At 40.0% G+C, this 22,130-nt stretch overlaps 2 protein-coding genes across 4 annotated transcripts; one reads left to right on the top strand and one right to left on the bottom strand.

The window, feature by feature from the left end:
* Positions 1 to 57: 57 nt before the first annotated feature.
* On the bottom strand, positions 58 to 1,795 carry LOC311497859 (uncharacterized protein). The gene has a single exon (XM_084558222.1). It carries the CDS (start codon positions 1,370 to 1,372, stop codon positions 89 to 91), a length of 1,284 nt encoding a protein of 427 aa, XP_084414348.1. The 5' UTR covers positions 1,373 to 1,795; the 3' UTR covers positions 58 to 88.
* Positions 1,796 to 6,397: 4,602 nt separating this feature from the next.
* Positions 6,398 to 21,627, top strand: LOC311489896 (uncharacterized protein). 3 transcript variants are annotated; one of them, XM_084547207.1, is made up of 36 exons: positions 6,398 to 6,549; positions 6,680 to 6,754; positions 7,655 to 7,720; positions 7,821 to 7,883; positions 8,154 to 8,216; positions 8,549 to 8,596; positions 8,923 to 8,976; positions 9,060 to 10,118; positions 10,221 to 10,334; positions 10,451 to 10,543; positions 10,669 to 10,731; positions 11,381 to 11,440; positions 11,551 to 11,586; positions 11,668 to 11,730; positions 11,822 to 11,872; positions 11,953 to 12,015; positions 12,721 to 12,783; positions 12,870 to 12,977; positions 13,095 to 13,157; positions 13,976 to 14,038; positions 14,164 to 14,229; positions 14,320 to 14,373; positions 14,473 to 14,532; positions 14,623 to 14,682; positions 14,763 to 14,837; positions 14,927 to 14,977; positions 15,084 to 15,185; positions 16,407 to 16,517; positions 16,605 to 16,700; positions 16,792 to 16,833; positions 16,917 to 16,991; positions 17,923 to 17,991; positions 18,079 to 18,118; positions 18,207 to 18,255; positions 19,811 to 20,156; positions 20,256 to 21,627. In XM_084547207.1, the coding sequence occupies exons 1-36, from the start codon at positions 6,529 to 6,531 to the stop codon at positions 20,658 to 20,660; spliced, it is 3,990 nt and encodes a 1,329-aa protein (XP_084403333.1). In that variant the 5' UTR covers positions 6,398 to 6,528; the 3' UTR covers positions 20,661 to 21,627. The 3 variants fall into 3 exon arrangements, with proteins under 3 accessions (XP_084403333.1, XP_084403332.1, XP_084403334.1); XM_084547206.1 differs by having other exon boundaries at positions 16,789 to 16,833; XM_084547208.1 differs by lacking the exons at positions 6,398 to 6,549; positions 6,680 to 6,754 and adding an exon at positions 7,283 to 7,298 and having other exon boundaries at positions 16,789 to 16,833.
* Positions 21,628 to 22,130: the final 503 nt, after the last annotated feature.

The following is a 22,130-nucleotide window of genomic DNA, read 5'->3' as shown; positions in this document are numbered from 1 at the left end:
CTTCTAATTCTCCATTGTTGTTGAAGCAGTGCAGAGAAAACTGACAAGATGGGAATCTCCTCTCTACTACCTCAAAGAACACAGCCAACTAGTTATCAGTAACACTTGCAGTCTTTTCAGTTAATAGCTGTGGGTTTCTTCTTAGATCATTGACTGAGCCCTTTGCCAGTAAACCTGTGTCCTCAGCTATTTGTAGAATAGTGAACTCATCAACACTTTTGTCTTCAGTGTTTTCAAGAACAACGTGATGGAAGGGATATTTTGGCCCCACAGTATTTGTGCCAATCTTAGTGAACTGATTAACAGTGGCCCATATGAATGCCAGGAGTGGGTTGAGATGTTGCAATGCAGGCATGTCACTACTTATATAGACCACATGATGGCCCTTGTCTAGCATTAAAGAGTCCACTTCATCCACAAGTGCACACTGGAATTTCCTTTGTCCAAATATGTCCTTTCTTTGAAAGTGTTGGCGTAGCCAGTCTCCAGCAAACTCCTCTACAGTACCATAAACAACCTGACATTCATAGCACTTTTTTAAGTTTACATCAGATTTGTTGGCGTTGCAGTCAACGCTGATATTTAAACATTTATAAAATTTTCTCCATTCATTCAAATCTCTTTCTGCAAGCACCGATGAACTGGACATGATGTCAACTTTTTCTCCTCTCATAGCCCGAAAAGCTGCAAACATTGCCACAATACATGACTTCCCCTCTCCAGTGCCAACTTGAATTAACCGCCCTGTTTTGGAAAGAGCCATGAGACACCAGCTCACCATCTGTGTCAGTCGTGGTTTGATTTTAGCTGTCTTTCCCACTGCCCAGCAGAGCTTCTCCAAAACTCTTTTCAGTTCGCTCCGTTCTGATCCATCATTCTGTATAGCACGCTTTTTATCAACAGACAATACAATATCTCTTACATCATCTAAAAGCTTTCCATCGATTTGGTTTAACTTTTCTTGCCGTATTTCCTCAAGAATTTCCTTGAGTTCCTTCTCTCTGTCATCAGCTAAACACTCCTTGAGATGTTCATCTGTTACAGTTATGTCCTGGACCAGCTCAATAAGAGTCTTCCCTGTTGTAGACTTCCAGCTGGACGTAATATAATTAATCTCTATGCAGTGCAATATCTCCATCATCCATGAGGACAAATCTGCACAGTTTGTTGAAGTTGACTGAAACCGCTTTAGAAGAGCTTCAATTAAATCAACAACAGCAGCTCGACTCCATTTAATATTTGTCACCAGTCCTTGCAGCTTGTGTAGGACCTCTTCTTTGTCATTTGGAGGCAACAAACGGTGAGCAACAAGTAAGTGTGTAAGTCTGTCAGACAGATATGCACCTATAGGACCCCGGTCAGATTCATCCATTTTGTAGAAAACTGTTAAATCTGGTTACAAAAAAAAAATAATAATTAGAAAACAATCTTGAGTTTCTTGTTATTCTTCTTGATGTTTCTTTGATACAAAAGTTTAGTTTTACTCACTATTTAATATGAGGGCCCTTAGCCTCTCACATACACATATGAAACCAAAAGTATTCACATACTATACTGAAAACCTCACACACACCCACACACAAGGGAAACACTGTTTACATCTTTTCTTAAATGTGCTCAGTTAAACGGTGGTTAGAAAAAGGCAAATGGCAAATGACTGTCTATTCTCCATGCTGGCATCTGCTCAACAGTCTGCTAGTAGCCTAACTGAAGCAGCAGCATTGCCTAATAATAGCCATATTTGACATTAGGGCCTAGCCTGGATGTGGGTATTTCCATAACTTCCTGTACAGACTTATACGGTTGCTGCAAATTGTCTGACTTTGCTGCAGCTTCTCATCTCTGCCCTCACTGGTTTCATATGTGACAGGCTAATTCTGAATAATGTCTGAATAAAGTGCAATATCTGCATTTAAGTAACAATACTAGTTATGTGGTTACTTGCTACAGCATTCTAAATAATAAATGTATATGCTGGCATGTACAAACAAAGAACTATATTTATATATTACTCTGAAAAAATAGTGTTATTACTAACAACTATGCAACAATTACTGTTACTGGAGCTATTCACTGTATTATATAACTAACTGTTTGATTGAACTTACCTGTAGTGAAGCAGAGGAAGCTGAGAGGAGATGTGTGTCCTCTTTGACACTTGAGATGAACTGCAGCCAGTGCTTTCGTTTTCTTCTTTCTCTTTTGCCAAACCCTCACAGGTGCCACTCAGAGGGGAATTCTAGCCATCTTTTCGATTTTGATAACACATGTGATTTATGGTGAATGAAATTACTTTGTGCTCGAAGATGCCACTCGAACATGAGGTCAAGAGTAAATGTTCTAATTGACAACAACAGTTTTCATTCATTTGACCTATTCAACTAACAAATATTTAATCTCCTACAAGAAAAGCTTTATATCTGGTCTGTATGTAAAACTCTAGTCTTTATAGCATCAATACATATCACTATATGGACAGCTGCACCTACCTTTGCACACAGACTAGTGGAATTTATCTAGTTTGGTCCAGTTAAGCTACCTTAAAGTGATGCTTTTAATAGAATAGAAACTAATTTGAAAATATTTAACTGAAATGCCAATGTGATCATCATGACCTGTGTAATTCATTTCCAAAATCACAATTCACAATTTCACAATTACAGTGTATGAGCCTTTCTGTTGTAACGCTGGTTAGGAGTAACATCTTCACTCCTACTGCTCTGTGTTTGCTGGGCGGGACTGGTGCAGCTAGTGACAGCTATAAATAAAACACCACATGTGGGCTGCTTTGTTCGTTGGCAGACAGAATTCCCCCCAAAAAGGACCAGTGGTTTTATTATAGTTTCCCTTTCATTTCATTTAACATCATACCTCTTCTTGGTAGTGATTTATCAAAGTGTGAGAAGCCTAAAATACGGTCCACTGGTGAACTATTACAAACATGTGACAGCAGCTGTTAAACTTTTATTACTTACATGTAATTCAAGGTTTGTTTTAAAGACTAAAGTCTTTGAACAGATGGACTTAAATTTGTTATCCTATAAGTGCACTAACTTTTGCACCTCACAGATATGTAATACGGGCTCATTTTCCTGAATGAACAAATACCAAAGCATAATATTTAAGTTTCATTTGTTTGATTGGTTCTCTTTGTCTACTTTAAGGACTTATGTGAAAATTCGCTGTTGTTCCCAGAGGTTCAAATACTTAAAGTGGCACTGTAAGCAGAATGGATTTCCATACCCATCACTTGGAATTATGTTGCTAGTTCTTTAAAGTGTCTGACTGACAAGGTCTCCTTACTACATGACTGTTTGTTCAAAGCCTCTGGACTTGAAGGGAAACACATTAATAAGGGCTACAGCCACAGGAAGGCCTTACTCGTGCTGGCTCACTGTTATGGCCTACCGGGACATCTAATGGAACACTTTTCTACATTGCTCAGTATTATTGCTCAGTCAAATATGAACAAAATTGCATCAAAACATATACATTAACATTGCATTACAGATCTGTAACATAGTCTCTTTTTGTCATGAACTCTTTTTGTTCATACGTTTTTCTTGTGTACTTGTGGTGGTCTGATATTCAGCTGTTGACAAATGACAAAGCTAAAACGCGATATGTTTCATTACCCAGGATAATCTTTTTTTTTTTTTTTTTCTTTGGTTTCTCTTTCACCTATCTTTGCCTATCTCTGTCCTAGGGAATTTCCAGTCATATTTTGCATTTCCATGTTTCACTCAGTGTAGGGGAAGTTTGTCATTGTACTTGCAAATGGCAAAGTCACAAACAGCTCCAGACATTAGAATGCTTCTTCTGCTCAAGTTAACCAGGTTTTACACTGCATCTGCAAAAAATATATATATATTTTTTTTCTTGGGTTGATTCAAAACATTTTTCTATTTGGTATCAGTATATCGCAAAACACTGTATCACCTTGTTTGTATCTGGAACTGCAACACCTATTTTGCATAAAAACTTGTGTATAACCTCTGAATTCTAAATGCATGCCCCTCTAATAGTCAATAAATACTTTTTGAATCATTTTTAATCAGACCTTAAGTTTTATTGTTAAAGCAGTGAAAACTCTCAGATTGTCTGGGATGGTTCTACAGACTGTAACCAGGCCTTCCCAGATCATTCAGCTTTCATGCTCCACGTACTTCAGGGCTGATCTAAACAGTCAGTTCTTTATTGGGCTTTTCCTTATTTTCTGCTGCATTTGGGACCATTTATAAATCTCACACGGCGCTGTAGCTGCTCTGTGTAACAACGGTAATATCTGTTCAAATCCCAGGTTACAAAAGAAGTAGCACTTTTCAATAATACACATTTTCATTTCGGTAATATAATGATAGACAACTTACTTATTTGCTACAGCATGAAAATGATAGATTTAAATACATATAATCTCTCTTATTATTGTCTTTTTGTATTTCCACATGTTTCTTCATCGTTTCTAAATTCTGTTTATGTCTTACGCTCTTTACATTGCCCTGTTGAAATGTCCTTAGGTATTGTAACCTTGTAACCAGTATTGGCATAGGTCAGAGTTGTCAAATATACGGCCCGTTACCCAAAACTAGTCTGCTAAAGGGTCCAATCTGGCCCGCGGAATAAATTTGCAGAGTGAAAATTGCATAATAGGACATTGACTGCAAATTTTCAATAAAAGTAACTGCCAGTCCTAATTGGTCCACCAGGGGTCGCGCTGATTTCCTAAGAGTTGCGGACATAACAACGAGACCCAGAACTAAACAGCATATGGCAGCAATGTGTTGAAATTGCACCTTTTTTTCTTAAGAAATTGCAGGTTCTTCATAAAATGTTTTGTACATGGATAGTTCATTCAGTGTTAACATTTTCATAATTTACTTGTTCTACTTTGCACTAAAACAAAATAACTAAAAAAATATCTGGAGATGTCCTTAGGTTATTGTGCTGTGTTGGTACTGGTCCGGCCCCCTTGAGATCACACTGAGTTTTTATGTGGCCCCTGAACTAATTTGACTCCCTGTGGTCCAGTTAAAAAAAATTTAAAAAAATGTCCCGGTAGCTTCTGCCACCTGCTGGACAAATAATGTTATTACACTGTCTGTGCCATACAGTGAGTAGGGAGTTTGCATACTTATGCAAACGATGTCCATGTTTATTTTTAGGCTTGGAATGATCACTGACTGTCTATCTTGGACGTGAGCATAGCTATGTTTGATTCTCATAAGGTCACTGGGGTTTGCTTTAACAACAACAACAAAAAAAGAAAAGACCAGAAAAGTTCATTTGAAGTTTTGAAGGGAAGACGAATAAAGAAGCTCAAAATGTTCGCCTAATAGCAGATTTTTCTTTCTTTCTTTTTCTTTTCTTTTCTTTTTTTTTTTTTTTTTTGGAGGTAGAGGTTAATGTTTATTCGGATATACGGATCAAACGACTTATCTGGTGCCTGTGGCTGCCTTTCACTGGAAGCCAATTATGTTTAAAGTGGGTGTCAATCATGAAAACAATATGCAGAGATTCCTCGTGTTTTTGTTGCACTTCAGCACATCAACACACCTGGACCACTCCGCCCAGTCTGCCTGGGAGAGGACAACCGGTCGGTTCGCATTGAGATGAAAATACTCGGGGGAAAAGGTAACGAATGCGTCAAGCCAGAGCAATCGGGAAAGGCCGGAAATAATGCGAATACGACTTCAAAATAAAAGTGAATTAAGAAGCTCCTACCTGTTGGAGCAAAAATAAGTAACAAAACAGCTATGACAAACTTAAAGCCACGAATTATCAATGAGATGCTTGTGTGGATTCATAAAGATGGACTCTATTTTCAGATATCTGCATTGCAAAAAGATGGGAAGTCCAATGAGTTTGAATGAACTTAATTGCTATAAAATCTAAAAGACTAAATTGAATTGGAGTGGGGTGGTGGTATGGCATGGCATAATATAAACAGTGCCATCATTGCCAGACCCACATCCAGTTGACATACCACTTGCTAGCAGCTGGCCAGGTTGATCTGTCCCAGTCGTGTCTACTACTAACCTTCGCAAATACAAAAATGGCCTCTGGGAAATCAATTTGTTTTTGTGTGTTATTATAATATATGATTATTATATATAGTATTTGTTTGATAATCTCTGACTTTGTCTTCTGGTGCAGTTCATGAAGAAGAAATTGTAGCGTGTTGAAATTCAAACAAGTTCTACACTGGTTATTTGTATTGAGTGAGCTGATAAGCAGATTTCCATGTGAAGACACATACAAAGTAGCTGCTTTCATTCATACAACGGTTTTATGTAATGTCAGATAACCAGTGTGCAGTGATTGATTTTATTTTGAAATTTTCATACAGGAAGTTGAGGGATTCGCCACACTTGACACAGGTGACTCAGAATGGGACATAATTAGAAGCGCGAGTCCTGTGAAGACGTACTGATGCGTCTAAACACGAGAAAAACGGTAATATCCGCCTGGTTAAAGTCAGTGGTGAGAAACTGTTGAGAAAAAATAAATATTAAACCAACTCCACTCATCATGAAGGAAGATACAGCTGCGGTAAGTCAACTTTGTATTCTTTAAATGAAATCAACTCTGTGCGACTATAAACTAATTTTAGCATGCAGGAGTTTAAAATTAGTTTTCAGTGCCTGAGACATATTCACATTATTTATTTTCCATTTGTTAGGCGAATGGTGTGGAGTGGGCCGAAAATGGGGAGAACACAGAACCAGCAGAAACTGCATCTTTGGAAAGGCGGCCTGTGAGTACTTTCAAATTGTCTCTGCGGTGGAAAATATGTATCTTCCACTTGTGTTTATTGTGTTCGTGCTGGGAGGGTTTATCATCATAATCAAACAGACATACAAGCCAACCATTCAGGTTGTGTGGGACGCTGGGTGTCTCCGTACTGTTGTTGGCATTTTTTTTTGCTGGCATGTGTCTTGTAAACAGACTGGCTTGGTCAAACCCAGAATTTCATAATGTCAGATGTTCTGAATTCCTGAATGTACTCCATTAATATATATATATATATATATATATATATACATACATTTAATTTATTTAGTATCATCCAAAGAAACCATCATGAGAACTCCTTTATGTCTAAGGAAATGTTGTAAATATGCTTTACATAATGTAGTTTGAACATATGATAGTGCTACTTTTAAGCAACTGTAAATAAATACAGTAAAAATACAAGTACTGTACAACAAAGACCCAGGTATTATTTTTGAAGTAACTTCCTGTTGCGGATAGCACCCTTCACCACTGGAAATGGAAAGAATCAAAGAAATCGTATGGTGGTTAGTTTCTTTCTTTTAGTCTAATTCAATTTCTAATTTCTAAATAGAAATAAACTATTACCTGCAAACTAGTATTCAGCCCTGTTTAGCATTTTAGTACTTTTTATACCCTGCACACTCTTATGCAATAAGTTTCATTAAAACATTTGATATCCAATGTTTTTTTTTTTTTTTTTTTTTTTTTTTTTACTGTTTAACTTTAAAATCAAGTGCAATATGTCACGTGTTATGTGAAATGAAAGCAGTCCTCTGTTGACATACTTTAGGGAAGTGAAGAGGTTTCATTACAGAGCGACTTGAACAATACCAGGTAGAAAAGTGGGCCCTTTTAATACAGTTCCTTCTTGTGTTTTCAGAGTCTTGTGAAGATGCAAAATATGCTAAAAAGGGTATCCCAGAGCCCTTTCCATACACGCTACACGGTGAGTGAAAACACACAAACCACCACAGCGCAAAATCCATGCACAGATTCAGCCTCTTCCTCCCTTCCTTATTTCATTTTGACTTTTTCTGCCACCTCAGACTCTTGTTTCATCCACGTCTGAATCCAGCGGATCGTCTATGAACGACTCTCGAAACAAACAGGTCAGACACCAAGATAACGGCAGCTTTGAGGTCTGCACACGCATTAGCTGCAGCCGCTGGTACTTCAGCGGTCATTTTAAAGACTCTTCAAGTTCTGTTGTTTAAAAACACTGAATAAAAGTGTTGAAAATTACGGAAGAAGTCTTCAAATTTTTGTTTGCATTTCTTTTGCCAAGTGTCACATGGTGTATCCGAGAGCTTCATGCATGAAGGCTTGTCATGCTTGCCTGCATAAATCCGTTGTTATCTCCACTGTCTTTTGGTCAACAGGATAGTGAGTGGTTTTCTGCTGCTGCAGACGTCACCGACAACCATGGACAACACTTGGGGCAGGTGAGAAAAAAACAACAACACATGTGGAACAATAAAGACAAAGATAAAGATTTATCTGACGTGCTCAACTGTGAGGGAGCTGTGGCTCAGTAGGTAGAGGGGGTTAGCGTACTGACCACATGTCAAAGTGTCCTTAAGCATTAAACTGAACCCCAAGTTGCTCCCAGTCCTTGTCACTGGTGTGTCAATGTGTGAACGAATGGGTAGATGTGACATCGTGACTGTCAGCAGGCAGAAAAGCGTTCTATAAATACAAGCCATTTACCATTTACCTTTGCCACACAAATAGCCGACACTGGTGTTCACCTTCTTCTAAATCTGCTTGTCCTCAGAATGGTTTGGAGACGAAGGATAAGGCTCTTCTTTCTTCTGTGTCACAGGTGAATCCACACCCTTTCCCTTGTTTTGTTCTTTAGACGTCTAATCACTCTGGCACTGTCACGTCTTCACAACTCGAAGGCGTGTTTGTGCATAAAGAGACTGTCTGACCAGCCCTTTCGGTTAATACGTCCGTCACAGTGATAAAGTAGAAACCAGTGCATGTTCTTGTGCGGTTATCGTAAATAAATGGGTCAAATAGATGTAAAACAATCTGTCTCATTCTTTCAGAACGGTATGTTTTTGGATTCTCGCGCAACATAGTTTGAGGAATGTGTCACTTACACCACTTCCTCTCGTGTCTCATTTTCCTTTCTCTTTTAATCAGAATGGATCTGATGGTAGTTTAGCCAGGATGAACCCTTTCTATAACTATCACAAGGTACGGTACAGTTCATTTGCAATATTACCATAAGAGCTGCTCTTTCTGCACACATCCTAGTTGACCTGTTGTTCTTCCATCAGGAATCAGGCAGCAACGGTGACTCGATGCACGACGAGGGAAGGACAACTTCAGATTCCATCTTTGGCCCCCCACCTGAATGTCAAAGCTCACCTCTGGATCGTGACTCTGAAAATAAGACTGTGGAAAATGGGGGCAACTATTCTGAACCTCACAACAACCTGTTCCAGACCCACAACCATCAGCAAGACCTCTTGGGTCCGAGCACTGCTGCCAATGGTCATTTACATGACGTAACCCCGAGTTCCCCAGACTTATTTAATGGAAACCCAGCTCAAACGCAGAACCTCTTCCAAACCCTGCAGTCAAAGAGCTCTGACCTCTTTAAACGTGACGTGGTGGATCCTTTCCAACCTGCTAAAGTAGAAGATCCATTCCCTGCTGCAAGTGCTAAGGAGGTGAACCTCCTTGATAAATCTCCCAGTATTTTTGTGGATCCGTTCAAATCTCCTTCAAACAATGAGGATCATCTTTTCCGGTCTACAGACCCGACAGTGGAAAACCCATTTTACACTGCCCCAACCAAAGAAGCAGATGCGTTACTATCAGCTAAAAGTGAAGATACTTCTACTGAAGATTATTACCACTTCCGTTCATCTTCTAAGGAAATGTTTGATGTATTCTCAACTCCATCCACAAACACAGTCGAGCCATTCCCGAGCCCAATTACAAGGAATTTGTTCCAAGACGTGTCAAGTTTGGATGACCCCTTTGGACCCACTCCCTCAAAAAATTATGACCCTTTCCAGGATACTTCCAGTGGGACTCCAGACATCTTTCAACCACTTCCCTCAAAGACTGACAACTGGGATACATTTGAGGCAACCCCCAGCACTAAGGCTTCTACACCGTTCCTTAACAGTCTGACAGAAATGAAGCTATCGACGCCAGATCTGTTGCAGAAAACTGCATCAAAACCTCCTCCTCCTCCCGTCCGTCCAAAGACTTTCCTCAGGCCACAAGAGGTTGTCTTGACAAGCCCTCAGGGAACCAAACATGATATTTTTCAACCGACTCCCTTCAGTGAGGCCGGTAGTGTGTCTCCAACCGAAATGACTCATGTATGTAACAACTGACGGGCAAGTATGCACTGTTGAGGGTCCTTCAATACTGTGTGATTCATCTAAAATCTGACTCTGATTTATATGAATTATAATTTACAGGTGCAGACTTTCAAACGGCCACCAAAGCCACTTCCTCGAACTAGACTGAGGTCAAAGCCTCCCAGGCCAGAAAAGCCTCCAAAACCAGAAAAGCCTCCACAGCCCGCAGTCCCTGTAGGTCTAAAACTTGAACATAATCTTAATCTACTACCTGCTTGTCACTGATTTGCTGTATGCTGTATACACCGTGTTTTTAATACCCTCATTTGTTTCGTCTGGATGGTGTTTAGATTGAACCTAAGCCAAACGTACCAAAAACGTTTCCTAAACCAGTCTTAAGTCCTCTCCCAAAACCAGTTATTCAGCACAAACCAAAGACTCGGGTATGCATATTGTTTAGATCTAATTAAGATTAATCATTTGTATTGCTGTAACTAATAACAAACCATTTAAATGTTCATGCGTGGAAAGTGCATGCAATTATACACTTAATTTTTCTCCCCCACAGGAAAATAAACCAGCGGATCCAGAGGACTTTGTTGTCCTCGAGGACGTCCTGCTCATTGGGCAGGTATGTTTAAATAATACACACTTGTAATGTTATGTTGGTATGTAAATAACATGGAAGCAGTTTAATTACTGGATCGTTGCCGTTGAGTGTATATAAAAACGGACAAACCCTCCATGACATCACCCATAGGCTTTCTAAACAACAGTTTTGAAGCTCAGTGTGGGTTGCTCTGGCCGCCACCATTGTGGGATTGCTCGTCGCCCTCCTACTCCCGGCTGATTCAAAATGATCAAATAGGTGGAGCTAATGCAAGCAAGTTACATCTAGACAGACAGCTAGCAACTTATATGTGCCCCCAACTGTCACTTAAGATGGCCACACCTTTTGTAAGTTATGGACTTTTGAGCCTGTAGCTCAAATTAGATGCTGAAACAAAATAGTATTTTTCGTACCAGGTTGTGAACCTGTTTTTCTTTCTAATGTGAACTTGGACATTTTAATGTGTTAGTCTATGGGGATTGACTTGCCTTTGGAGCCAACTTGAATGCTATATTTGGCCCTGGAAGACTTCAGTGTGACAATAGACAAGGAAAATGTTTCCTGCATATGCCCTGCTGGTTTGCTACCATGGCAAACACATTGTATGCTCGGATCACTATGAAAATATCTAGATGTGTCAATAAAAAAATTTGCCAAAATCTTCAAACAGGAGCAGTGTGTGGAAGACTGGCCTGAGGACAGTCCTGAACTTAATGCTGACTTCAAACCAGTAAGAAAAAAATTACAATTTAGCTTTGTATGTTTGGCAGATACTACACCAATGTTCTCTGTGGAAATTCACATTCTAATGTGTTATGTGTTTATTTTTTTTTATTCAAGTCTGGAAAATTTAAACTACGGAGGGAGTCAATGAAGGTCAGAAACAATTCATTCTTCTAACTAGCGTTATTTCTTTTTAAACAGAAAATGACGCTAAAAATATAACCTTTCTTTTAGTCAAAGATGGATTCTGATGGAGGTAGTGGTGAAGACCAGGACAACACCGGGAGTCACGACAAGGTATTGTGTGTCACTCATCACTCATTCTGGTGGTTATCAGTGTATATTGTCTTGCATGTACTTTCAACTGAAGTGTAAACATTTATTACAGAAAAGGGACAAGAAGTTCAGAATGTCCCTGATCTCCAGACGAGGTTCAAAGGTAAATGAAGTCATGTAACAGAACCGCCTTGTTGGTGTGTCTGCATGTTGGTTCACTGTATTTGTGATTATTTGTTTTAGGACAAGTTTCCTGATGACTCAAAGGAGAGGAGGAGCAGTACACTGCCACGGAAATCGTCAAAGGTAACATTCAGGGCTGGTACAGAAAACATGTTCGCTAAAGGAACAAAGTGAAGAAAACAGAGGAAGCACCATTCTCTGAAGAACAAATAAAATTAACTTAGATAAAAAAATGATTCGTCTTGAGTGGGAAACTCAAAGGTCCAAGCCTAATTCCGTCAAGTTTCCAGCTGCAGTCTGGTTTAGACACTGAAACTATTGGGGTTAGGTTTGGGTGAAGATCATGTTTGGGTTAGAAAAGACCCTTTCACATCATTTAATATGTGTTACAAAGCCAGAAAGGCCCTGATGGAAGCATCCAGATCAGTCCTTGTCATTAGTTCAGTTATAGATCTTACCCGACACTTATTACAGAAAACTTAACAGTTGAAATCAAGTTAACCCTTATTTTCAAGTTCTCTGAAAATAACCAGTGATCTTAAAAAACAAAAGTCATATTCTTAAAATAAATTATCTTGTTGAGAAATCTGCCTTTTGTTTTCTCCAAATAGTGATGAATGAATCTTATCACAAGAAAACCAGCTTTGTTATCTCAAGTCAACCAAAATAACTCGTGATCAGAACTGGACTTGTAAAGACAAAACAAATGCTTCTTGTTTCAAAATCAACTGACCAAAATAATGTGCCTCAGTTCAATAAAGACAAGTCATCGATGTGTTGATCTGAAACACAACAGTGCTCTCTTCAATAGTGATGCTTGTTTTTCAGGATTATTTGTCGGACAAGCACGAGTCTGCAGGAGACACTGAGGACGACGGCATGGACTACAAAGTATGTCTTTTGTAACGGTCTTATTTCTGTATTTACGAACCTCATTCGTAAATGATCTCTTTAACAACCCCCTCTTCTGTCACCAGAAGAAACCTCTGAAGACCAAAGTCAATCAGTTGCTTCGAAGAGCATCAGTTAATTCCTTTATGTCAGAGGGAAAGCCCACGAATGGACATTTAAGTCAAGATTCAAATGTACGTTCAAATTTTCATCTCCATCCATCTTCTGTTGTTGTCAGTGAGGCAAACTGATGCAATACCAATATGCCTGACGTATTTCACACAGCACTGATTACCTGTTCTCTGTGATAGGAGGATAACGTCAGTAAGAAAATTGGAGGCAAGAAAAACTCCATCATACGGCGATGGTCAGAGGTAATGTACGATCTGTGCTCAGCTGATCAAATAAATGTGGATCCTCTGTTCTCTACTGTAGATAAAGCACAACTAGGGTGTGAAAACACACTAAAAGTTGTGGTTTGCTGTAAAACTGTACGTACTGTACCGACAATTTCACAGTACGGGAAGTGACATCTCCACAAGCTACCCAGAGCCAGTGAAGATCAAGATAGATGGACAGATAATAGTGGAATTAGAATACTTTTTGGATATGGGTCAGAGTGGCGGCCATTTTGGCTTTGGTGACATCACCATGATAAACTCCAATTTTCCTGTACTTTCTTGTCATGTACATTTCATGGTTCAATTCAAATGGAATACAAAAACAGTTTGTTTTTCGCCAATGCCTGCTGTACTTGTTTTTTTCCAAAATATGTTCCATGGTGTCCAACGACGTCCAACACGCTCATTGATAACATATCATAGATTTTTTTTTTGAGAAAGGGAAACACTGAATTCACCACATGGCGTTAGTTACCCCAAGCTGTATGAGTACAATACTGTGTGTTAGCTAAAGTGATGTTTATTTCTAACGGTGTCTACAGCTATGTCATCGACATAATGTGACTAGCTAACCTGAATAACACTTTAATATGTTATTTTGTCCGTGATCCTGATTTCTGATTCACGTCAGAGAGACTTTCATCGACAAAGATGACGACGACGACTTCCGTGCTCCCACTTTACTATGTCTCTGCTCAGCGACCCCTAGTGGCAGAAATGACATACTGCGGTAAAGCTAATCTTCCGCAATGGTTAACATGTCACCTTGTGTGATGCTTGGTGTGTTACAGGGCACAGTGTTGGAAAAAGGCAGAGCTGAAGAGGAGGAAGGAGAGGAAGACCAGCATGAAGAGGTTGACACAATGAATTTGTTTTTGTTTTTCATTCTAATGTCAATGAACCAAACCAAGCCTATTACAACAGCCTGTTTATAATCTGCTATACATTCATTAACACAATCTATTTTTTCTGTCCTCAGAAGAGTAAAAAGAAGATGAAAATCAAGTTTGTGCCACACAGAGGATTTGCCATCACTGTGGAAAAGGTATTTGACATCTTTTGTATTGTTTATATTTTACTGCTTTGTAAATAAAAAAAACTTTGCTTATCACTTTAAAAATACTTCTCTCTCCAGAAACATGACGAACCAAAGGGAGCACACGGATACACGCCTCGCAAAGGCTCAAAGGTATGTTGGCCGTGAATCAGGTGGTTCTTTGCTCGTATGCTGTGTTCCCGGTATGAGGATGTCTAAGCGGTGTTGTATGCTTGGAATGTTTTTCCTCAGGAGCAGTCACCTGATGAAATTTTGGGTGCACATGGCTACACGCCGCACAAGAAGGCCCAGGTAACAGACTACACCATGTAACAGTGGTGGCTTGTATATGGCTACTTTTTCTGTGTATAAAAAATGTATTCATACTCAAATTATTCATAGGATGATGAGTTTGAGGACATAGATGAAATAAAAGCCCGGAATCTTCAGCTAATTAGCAAGGTAGTATTTTTCTTATTATTTCCATTCTTCTGCTGTTGGCGTTGCCTTCCAACAATAACTGTTTTGAATATGTTGCTCAGGCCGCCTCCATGGATGACGAGCTCTTACAGAAAACACTCCAAGGACTAGAAGAAGATGACTGCGACTGCAAACCTGTAACTTTATTTCCTTTAGTGCTCAATCTTTCATTAGATATTTTATTATGTGCTTGACTTAATACGTTTTGTTTTTCTTTCATCAATAGAAGAAACCAGCAAAGACTAAACCGTCACGTTGGAGCCGTCGAAGTTCTAAGGTAGATACGGATTCCTGTGAAATGTCTGGGTGTAAAATGGTGTGGGATGAAACAAACGGCTTTGATTCATTAAACCTGTAAATTGGTTTTATTTCTTTTTAATTAGGAGAACACGCTGGATGAATCCAGCCTCCAGAAAAAGAAGAGCAGCTTCTCGGCAGACGAGTTGGACAATGAAGAACTGAATGGCATGGAGGACTGCAAACCGGTACTTTTATAGTGTTGTGTAACAGTGGTAGCAGTCATTATCAGCAGTAACATCATGTGATTCAACAAAAAGAACAACCGATCATTCTTGACAAAGTAACCATGGAGAAACATATCCTCCTACCTGCAGAGGATGAACTCTACGTGAATTTCACACCCTTAACTCAACAACTGGCGGTGCTTTCACACCTTTCAATACAGCCACCATATAATTATACACCATTCAGCCACAACATTAAAACCACTGACAAGAGAAGTAAATAACATAACATGCGGTTAATGCCAGTTGTAGTAAACCATTAGAGACAATAGCTGTTACACTATGTTACAATAATATACAGTATTCATGTAAACACCAACATCATCTGGGGAGCAGTACAATATTGTAACAGCTACTGTCTCTAATGGTTTACTACAACTGCTCCACAACCATAAACAGTGCTGTTTTATGTGGGTGCGTCATGACTTGGACACACACATTAAGTTGTTATTTACTGATCTCCACCATGACGTTAGTTAGACCTGCACAAAACTCAGATTACAAATCCAACCCTGGAAGCTTCCATATGCACCGTAATCTCCAGTAATAAAGTTAAATAAAGACGCTGGTGTTTGAGATACCACACGCAGCTCCTCATACAGCAACATGACGGCATCAGTAATTAACACAGAATCACACTCGTGTACTCATTAAATAGTTTCGGATCTCTCAAATGCGATCTCAGTTCGCCTTGGGGGTGTTCACACCTGTCTTTTACGTAATTGGATCTCCCAGATCGGATCTTAATGCAAAGTCTGAACAGGCCGAATATGTAAAAAGAGTTCTATTATGGTTGCTGTCTTGGAGGCATGTAAACACATATATGATACCGGATACCCGGCTGGCCTTAGGCAGATGGGTCCCTCCATATGAGCTGGGTTCTGCTCGAGGTTTCTTCCTGTAAAAAGGGAGTTTTTCCTTGCCACCGTCGCCTTCAGGCTTGCTCTGGGGGTTTCAGGCCGGGTTTTTGTAAAGCGTCTTGAGACGATTTGTATTGTTATTGACGCTATATAAATAAAATTGAATTGAATTGAATGATGATAGATATGATAAATGGTTAAATTGGAATTAAAATGATTTGCGTCAGATTGAAGAATCCATCTGTGAACAGAGCCACTTTGTTAGCTTTTGGTTTTATTCCATTGCACATACTTTACAATCTATTCTGTTTTTCTCCATTAGAAAAATTTCAAACACAAAGCTCCTATTCCTGTGCCACGCAAAACTAGGATGGCAAATGGACAGGATGAACCAATTGGGTTCAGCCACCACGCAGCTCAGCACGCATCAAGGGTATGTTTAGTCATGGTTTAATGTTCAAACATCAGTATAGCACCTTGTTAGATTATTTAGAGTGATTGTTTTCTGTGGTTTTGGCAGGATCCATTTTATGAGGATGATATGAAAGGAAAAGACTTCGAAAGTCCTGAAGACACAGGTGACAGCGAACAAGATGAAGTGGATTCCTGCAAATCGGTACTCATGCCACTCGCATGATCTTAACTTACTTCACTGCTTTGTTTGGACTTATTTAATATAGCTCATGCTTTTTTCTTTCCGACAGAAGAAGCCGTCAAAGCTCAAAGGCCTCAAAAAACACAAGGCTAAAGTGAGTCTCGACTTATTTCTCATCACGAGGGGGGATACTGTCGGATCGTTTTCTCCCTTTTCACAGTGTCTTTGTCTTACCAGGGCAAAGCCATGTATGCAGAGGGTGAAGATCCACCAGGAGCCACGTCCAGTGACTTCCTGTCAGAGGCAGCTCAGGTGAGTTCACGACTAATTTACTTACTGTCATGCAATCTGGACATCACTCAGAGGAGCTGTATGTGTGAACGCAGTTAACAGTTTACCCAAGTGTCTCCAATGAAAAGTCTGATAACGTCTGGTTGAGTCCATGAATGAATGGAGGAGGTAATTGTCAGGGGAATTTGCATAGATCGAGTCTGCGTGTTGACGACGTTGACGATGTGCCATGAGACTATTAATAACGCAAAGCAAGCAGACAATCTCCAGTTGTCTGCTGCATGTGTTATACATCAATAGTTCAGATAATCAAGTCCAGAAATCATGTGTGAAAAAGGCTTTAGATTCCTCAGACACTGATTTCGGTTAAATGTCTTTAATCCTCAGATTAAATCGTCATCAGACAGTAGTTATCTTTAGCTTCAGCTTTACTTCCTCCACCTTTAAGTATCAAGGGACATGTTTACGGCGTACCAACACACCAGTCGATAACATATTTTTAGTTTCAAATTTCCGCTAACTCTGACCTGATGCGCTTCATGGACAACCTTTGATCAGAAGGATGGAATACTGTTGCGCTATGGATGTTCTGTATTCATGTCACTGCAGCTGATGACAGAACCTGAGATCGACTATTACACAGGATTAAATAATTTCATCTGAACAGTTTGTCCTGTCACTGTTTACACAGCTAGAGAAACAGGCGGACATGATGAAATGTTGTTTTCCACTGCTGGTTTGGTTATCTCTGCAGAAACATTCCTTTGACTTGTGACCAGACCGGTTCGGCTGGGTAGCGTTCCAGATGACAAACCCAGCAGCTATGACCTTGAAAAAGCTTAATGCGCACAAAGGCTTTAACTCATGCTTAATTTTGATGACTAATCCGTGTGAATATATTAGTAAAGTATGTAGCGCGTATGACGCATGCTCTGGTTTGTTTGTGCCTCAGGCGGAGTGGGTTGCTGCTCAGATGGATGAACAAGCTTTAGAAGGTCTGGATGATGAGGAAGACGAAGGGGTCAGTTTCTTTGGACACTGATTATGCAGAAATCCTGTGTCACAGTTTAATTTGGGATTCACACGTGAACCTTTTTATTTTCCACAGGACACTGACAGTTTGATGGAGTGGTGGTACACAGTGGAGAGTGAGTCCAAATCCGACAAGTAGAGAAAGAGAAATAAAAAGAAAGACTTCTGGATCTCATTCTAACCTGTTGCTTGATTGTGTTTCAGAATGGGATGAGGTGCCATCAGATGAGGAGAACAAACAGGACGAGTCAAAGTACGTCTACTAATCGTCTATTAAAGATCAATCAGTGTGTCTACTTGGACACTGGTATTCCACTAATAATCACAATGAGAATGTCTCATGTAACCTCCTCAGTCAGAACACACTGGTCTGGTCTGATTCAGGAGGGTGGTGCAAACTTTGGATAATCCATTCAGTAGGAAAATATTACCACTAATAACCATGTAAACACTTGATCTGATCATTTGCTCCTTTTGGGGTAAACATCAGGTGACGTGATGATATTCCAAAAAGGACAGAAACATGGAGGTAGCAAAACAACCAGTTGGTCAAACAGTTTGAAAAGATGAACCAACCTGAAATCGACGTGGGCAGTGTTGTGAAAAAACATGGCTTCATGTTGGTCATCTCCTTCTACTGAATGAATTCAGTCTTGTCAGAAAAGTTGGAGAAAAACTTCTGTTAGATTTATTGGCAGCATTCAACGCTCCATAATGGGCAGAACCATTTTTTCCAAAAGGCTCTATTATGATTGATGTTTTGGGGGCATGTGAGCATATGTAGCTGATCAAGTCCATGAAAACAGTTAAAGGGAAACTACCATATTTTGCAACCTGGACCTTATTTCTGGCATAAAATATGGTTGTTTACACCCATATAACTTTGGTGTCATTTGGAGTCCTTTGGAAGACATTTAGCTCCAGTGGAGCGCCGCGTATATCCATATAGTGGGAGTGACTGGGGCACCGAAACGCAGCCTCTAAATAACGCGTTATCTGCTGCGAAACTCGTTCATTTCACCAATATTTTGTTATGATACGCTAGTGCTATTTCCCGTTGAGTCCGGAGTTACCTGTTATCTGTTCACGGACGTGCAGTGGTTTGTTGTTCTTTGGCCAGCTGTTCCTCTCTCTGCCTCTGCATCCTCCTTTCAGCGAGCTCCTCATCCGTATACTCTAGCTCATGGTAAGGACGTCCATCATAAACAAAGTCGTCATCCACAACCTCAGAATTGGAAAATGCCATGTTGCAAAAAAACTAGCAGTGGCAAATTACAGGTAAACAAGCCAACCGTCGCAGGTGCGCGCGGCGCTCAGAGATGACATCATCCAGGTCAGAGATTAGTAGGTCAACCTACAGACCAGATGATGATAACAGGTAACTCTGGACTCAACGGGGAATAGCACTAGCACATCATAACAAAATATTGGTGAAATGAACGAGTTTCGCAGCAGATAATGTGTTATTTAGAGGCTGCGTTTCGGTGCCCCAGTCACTCCCACTATATGGACATACGCAGATCTAAATATCTTTAAGTTGGAATATGTGATCAGAAGGATATAGTTAGGTTGAAGAAATGTTGTCCATATAGGCGACAACAATTCAGCTAAATGTGGAGCTGAAACAGTTACAGTAGTTTTAATTTAATACTGGATAAATAAGAATAAGTAACGGTTTGTTCAAACTTGCCATCCACTACTTATTATAACCAGACGTATTATTAGATTTAAGACTCAAGCTCTCCTGTGTAAAATCTGTACTATATTTACCAAGCATATCCTTGCTCTGGCTCCCATTTAAAACCCAGGTCATTCACCACCTTGGCGAACAAGGTTCATCACGGCCTGCGCCTCTTCAACAAGGTCTTCACCGAACGAGCTGAGGTCCTCTGGCAGTCCATCATCACGCTGCACGCCATCGCCGACGACATCAGCAGCTTCCACCACAAAGCCAAGATCGCCGGCATCACTGGCGGCACCACCACAGCTGTGGGCGGGGTGACGGCCATCGCCGGCTTAGCTCTGGCGCCCTTTACCTTCGGTGCCTCGCTAGTAATTACAGCTGTGGGCGTAGGTGTGGCGACAGCTGGGGGAATCGCCTCGGCCTCTGCAGCCATCTCGGATAATGTTAACAACATGCATGACCGGAAGAAGGTAAGCTGAGAGTGATGCTGTATAGTCAGTGGGTTTAACTGTCTACTGATTTTCTCCATGTTTAACCCATCTCTGTGGTCTGTCCGTCTCCTTCCTTAGGTGGAGGAGGTACTGCAAGAGTATGAAACTCACCTGCTGGACATTGCGAAGATCCTCCACTTCATCAATCAGGGCGTATACAAACTGCGTGGCCACCCCTTCCTCAGGTCTGGCACCCAACATTACTCAGAAGACTGGGAGATCCGCAGGGCCGTGCAGATGATCAGCTTAGTCGACTCGCCTGTCATGAGAGCGACAGAGATTACAGACGCGGCCGTGGTCTCGCTGCAAGGACTCTTCAAAGGCATGGACAAGTACTTCCTCAAGGACTCCAGGGAGCTGAAGAAAGGCTGCAAGAAAGAGATAGTGGGGGAGATAAAGGTAGTGGCAACTGTGCTCAATGATACGATAGTGGAGCTCAACACCATCAGAGAGGAGCTTCAGGATGCAACTGGACACGTGTGAGCAACTTCCTGAAAGATGACCAGTTATTTCCCGAAGATCTCCACCGCCCTCTGCTGGCTAAATAAGAAGTTGCTGACCTGCTAGTAAGGAGACCGTTTCAGACATTACAGTTTTATTTTAGCATCAGTTTACAACCCACTCTGGTATATTGCAAAAAAAAAATAAAAAATAGGAAAAAATACAACCTCTGTGAAGCTAATTATAGCCGTTGTGATTGTGGCTGAGAGGCAACTTTAAAGGTTGCAAACTGTTTGTGCATTTGTGTTCTAAAATGTTTACTGACCACAACAGGGACTGGTCACAATAATGTTTTGTGGTGTAAGGGTTTCCAGTATAGAGTGAATCAAAATGTTTCTTTTTGTCACAGATGGTGTTATTTAAATGTGCTGACACTTGGAGCCATATAACAATCACAAATTTCATGATTTGCAAAAACAAATGTTGTATTGTATTGTCACAATTAGTACAATGAGCTGATGTTGCTGTAGTAAGTTCAACAATCAAATTAATATATTAAAAAGTTATTTATTTTTTATCATTGTTTGGTTATAGTGCAGAAAAAATAATCTGAAAACAATCTGTGGAAGAATTAACTTTTCAGCTGCAGCAGTTAAAGTAATGCAGCTTTTTGTTGTGGGTGTGTGGGTCAAATAGCAGAAAGGCATACGTGTCGTGTATGTTTTGTGCGCGTGTTTCAAATTTTAGCTTCATTCAGAATCAATTTTATTGTCCTTCGCATATTTTCGAGACGGAACCTGTTGTATAATGTAGTTCTGTGTGTGCATAGGCTACGTGTAGATATGGCAAAACTTTTAACCTGTATGTTACTGTTGCCTTGAGATTCTCAGTGGATTCTTTTAACCAGCATTAAATGCATCTGTAAAGACTTTAATATACTCTACTTTAGTATATTCATAAAATGTTAATAGAACTCTTGTACAACCTGAATAAAGAATGTTTGAAAGTGTGTCCCGTTTGCAAATTTTGCTCTAGGGCAACACTCCCACCCCCAACCTCTGTGTGTCAGTTGAGTGTATGTATGCATCACTTTAAACTGAGCATACTCTCAAAACGTCTCTATGTTTGCCAAGTAAGTCAAAAACATACATAAGGGTATTTGAAGGTTCTGTTACGGAAGCAAATAAGAGCCGTAAAACCTCATAATTTATAACACAACATTAGTATTTTACTTTGAAAAACATGTATATGCGTTTGTATATTTTTCTTTTACCTAACATGAAACCCCTAAAGTATATATTTTAAATTAAGACATTCAAATTTTTGTTAGTTTGTGTGTGTTCAGTATTAATTTCATGGACCCGGTTACACGAATCAGTAGCTATTTGCTTCTGTACTGCTCTGATATAAACCACTAGTCATAAAATCTTTATCACTTTACAACCACAAATGCAGAGTCTGATAGGCAGTAAAGGCACAATAAAGAGATAAAAATAAGTGACACATCTAAAA

The sequence above is a fragment of the Chelon labrosus genome (assembly GCF_963514085.1).
Source record: "Chelon labrosus genome assembly, chromosome: 1".
Classification (NCBI taxonomy): Eukaryota; Metazoa; Chordata; class Actinopteri; order Mugiliformes; family Mugilidae; genus Chelon; species Chelon labrosus.
Note: the sequence above shows the minus strand (reverse complement) of the source record. Positions and strands in the feature narration are given on the sequence as shown.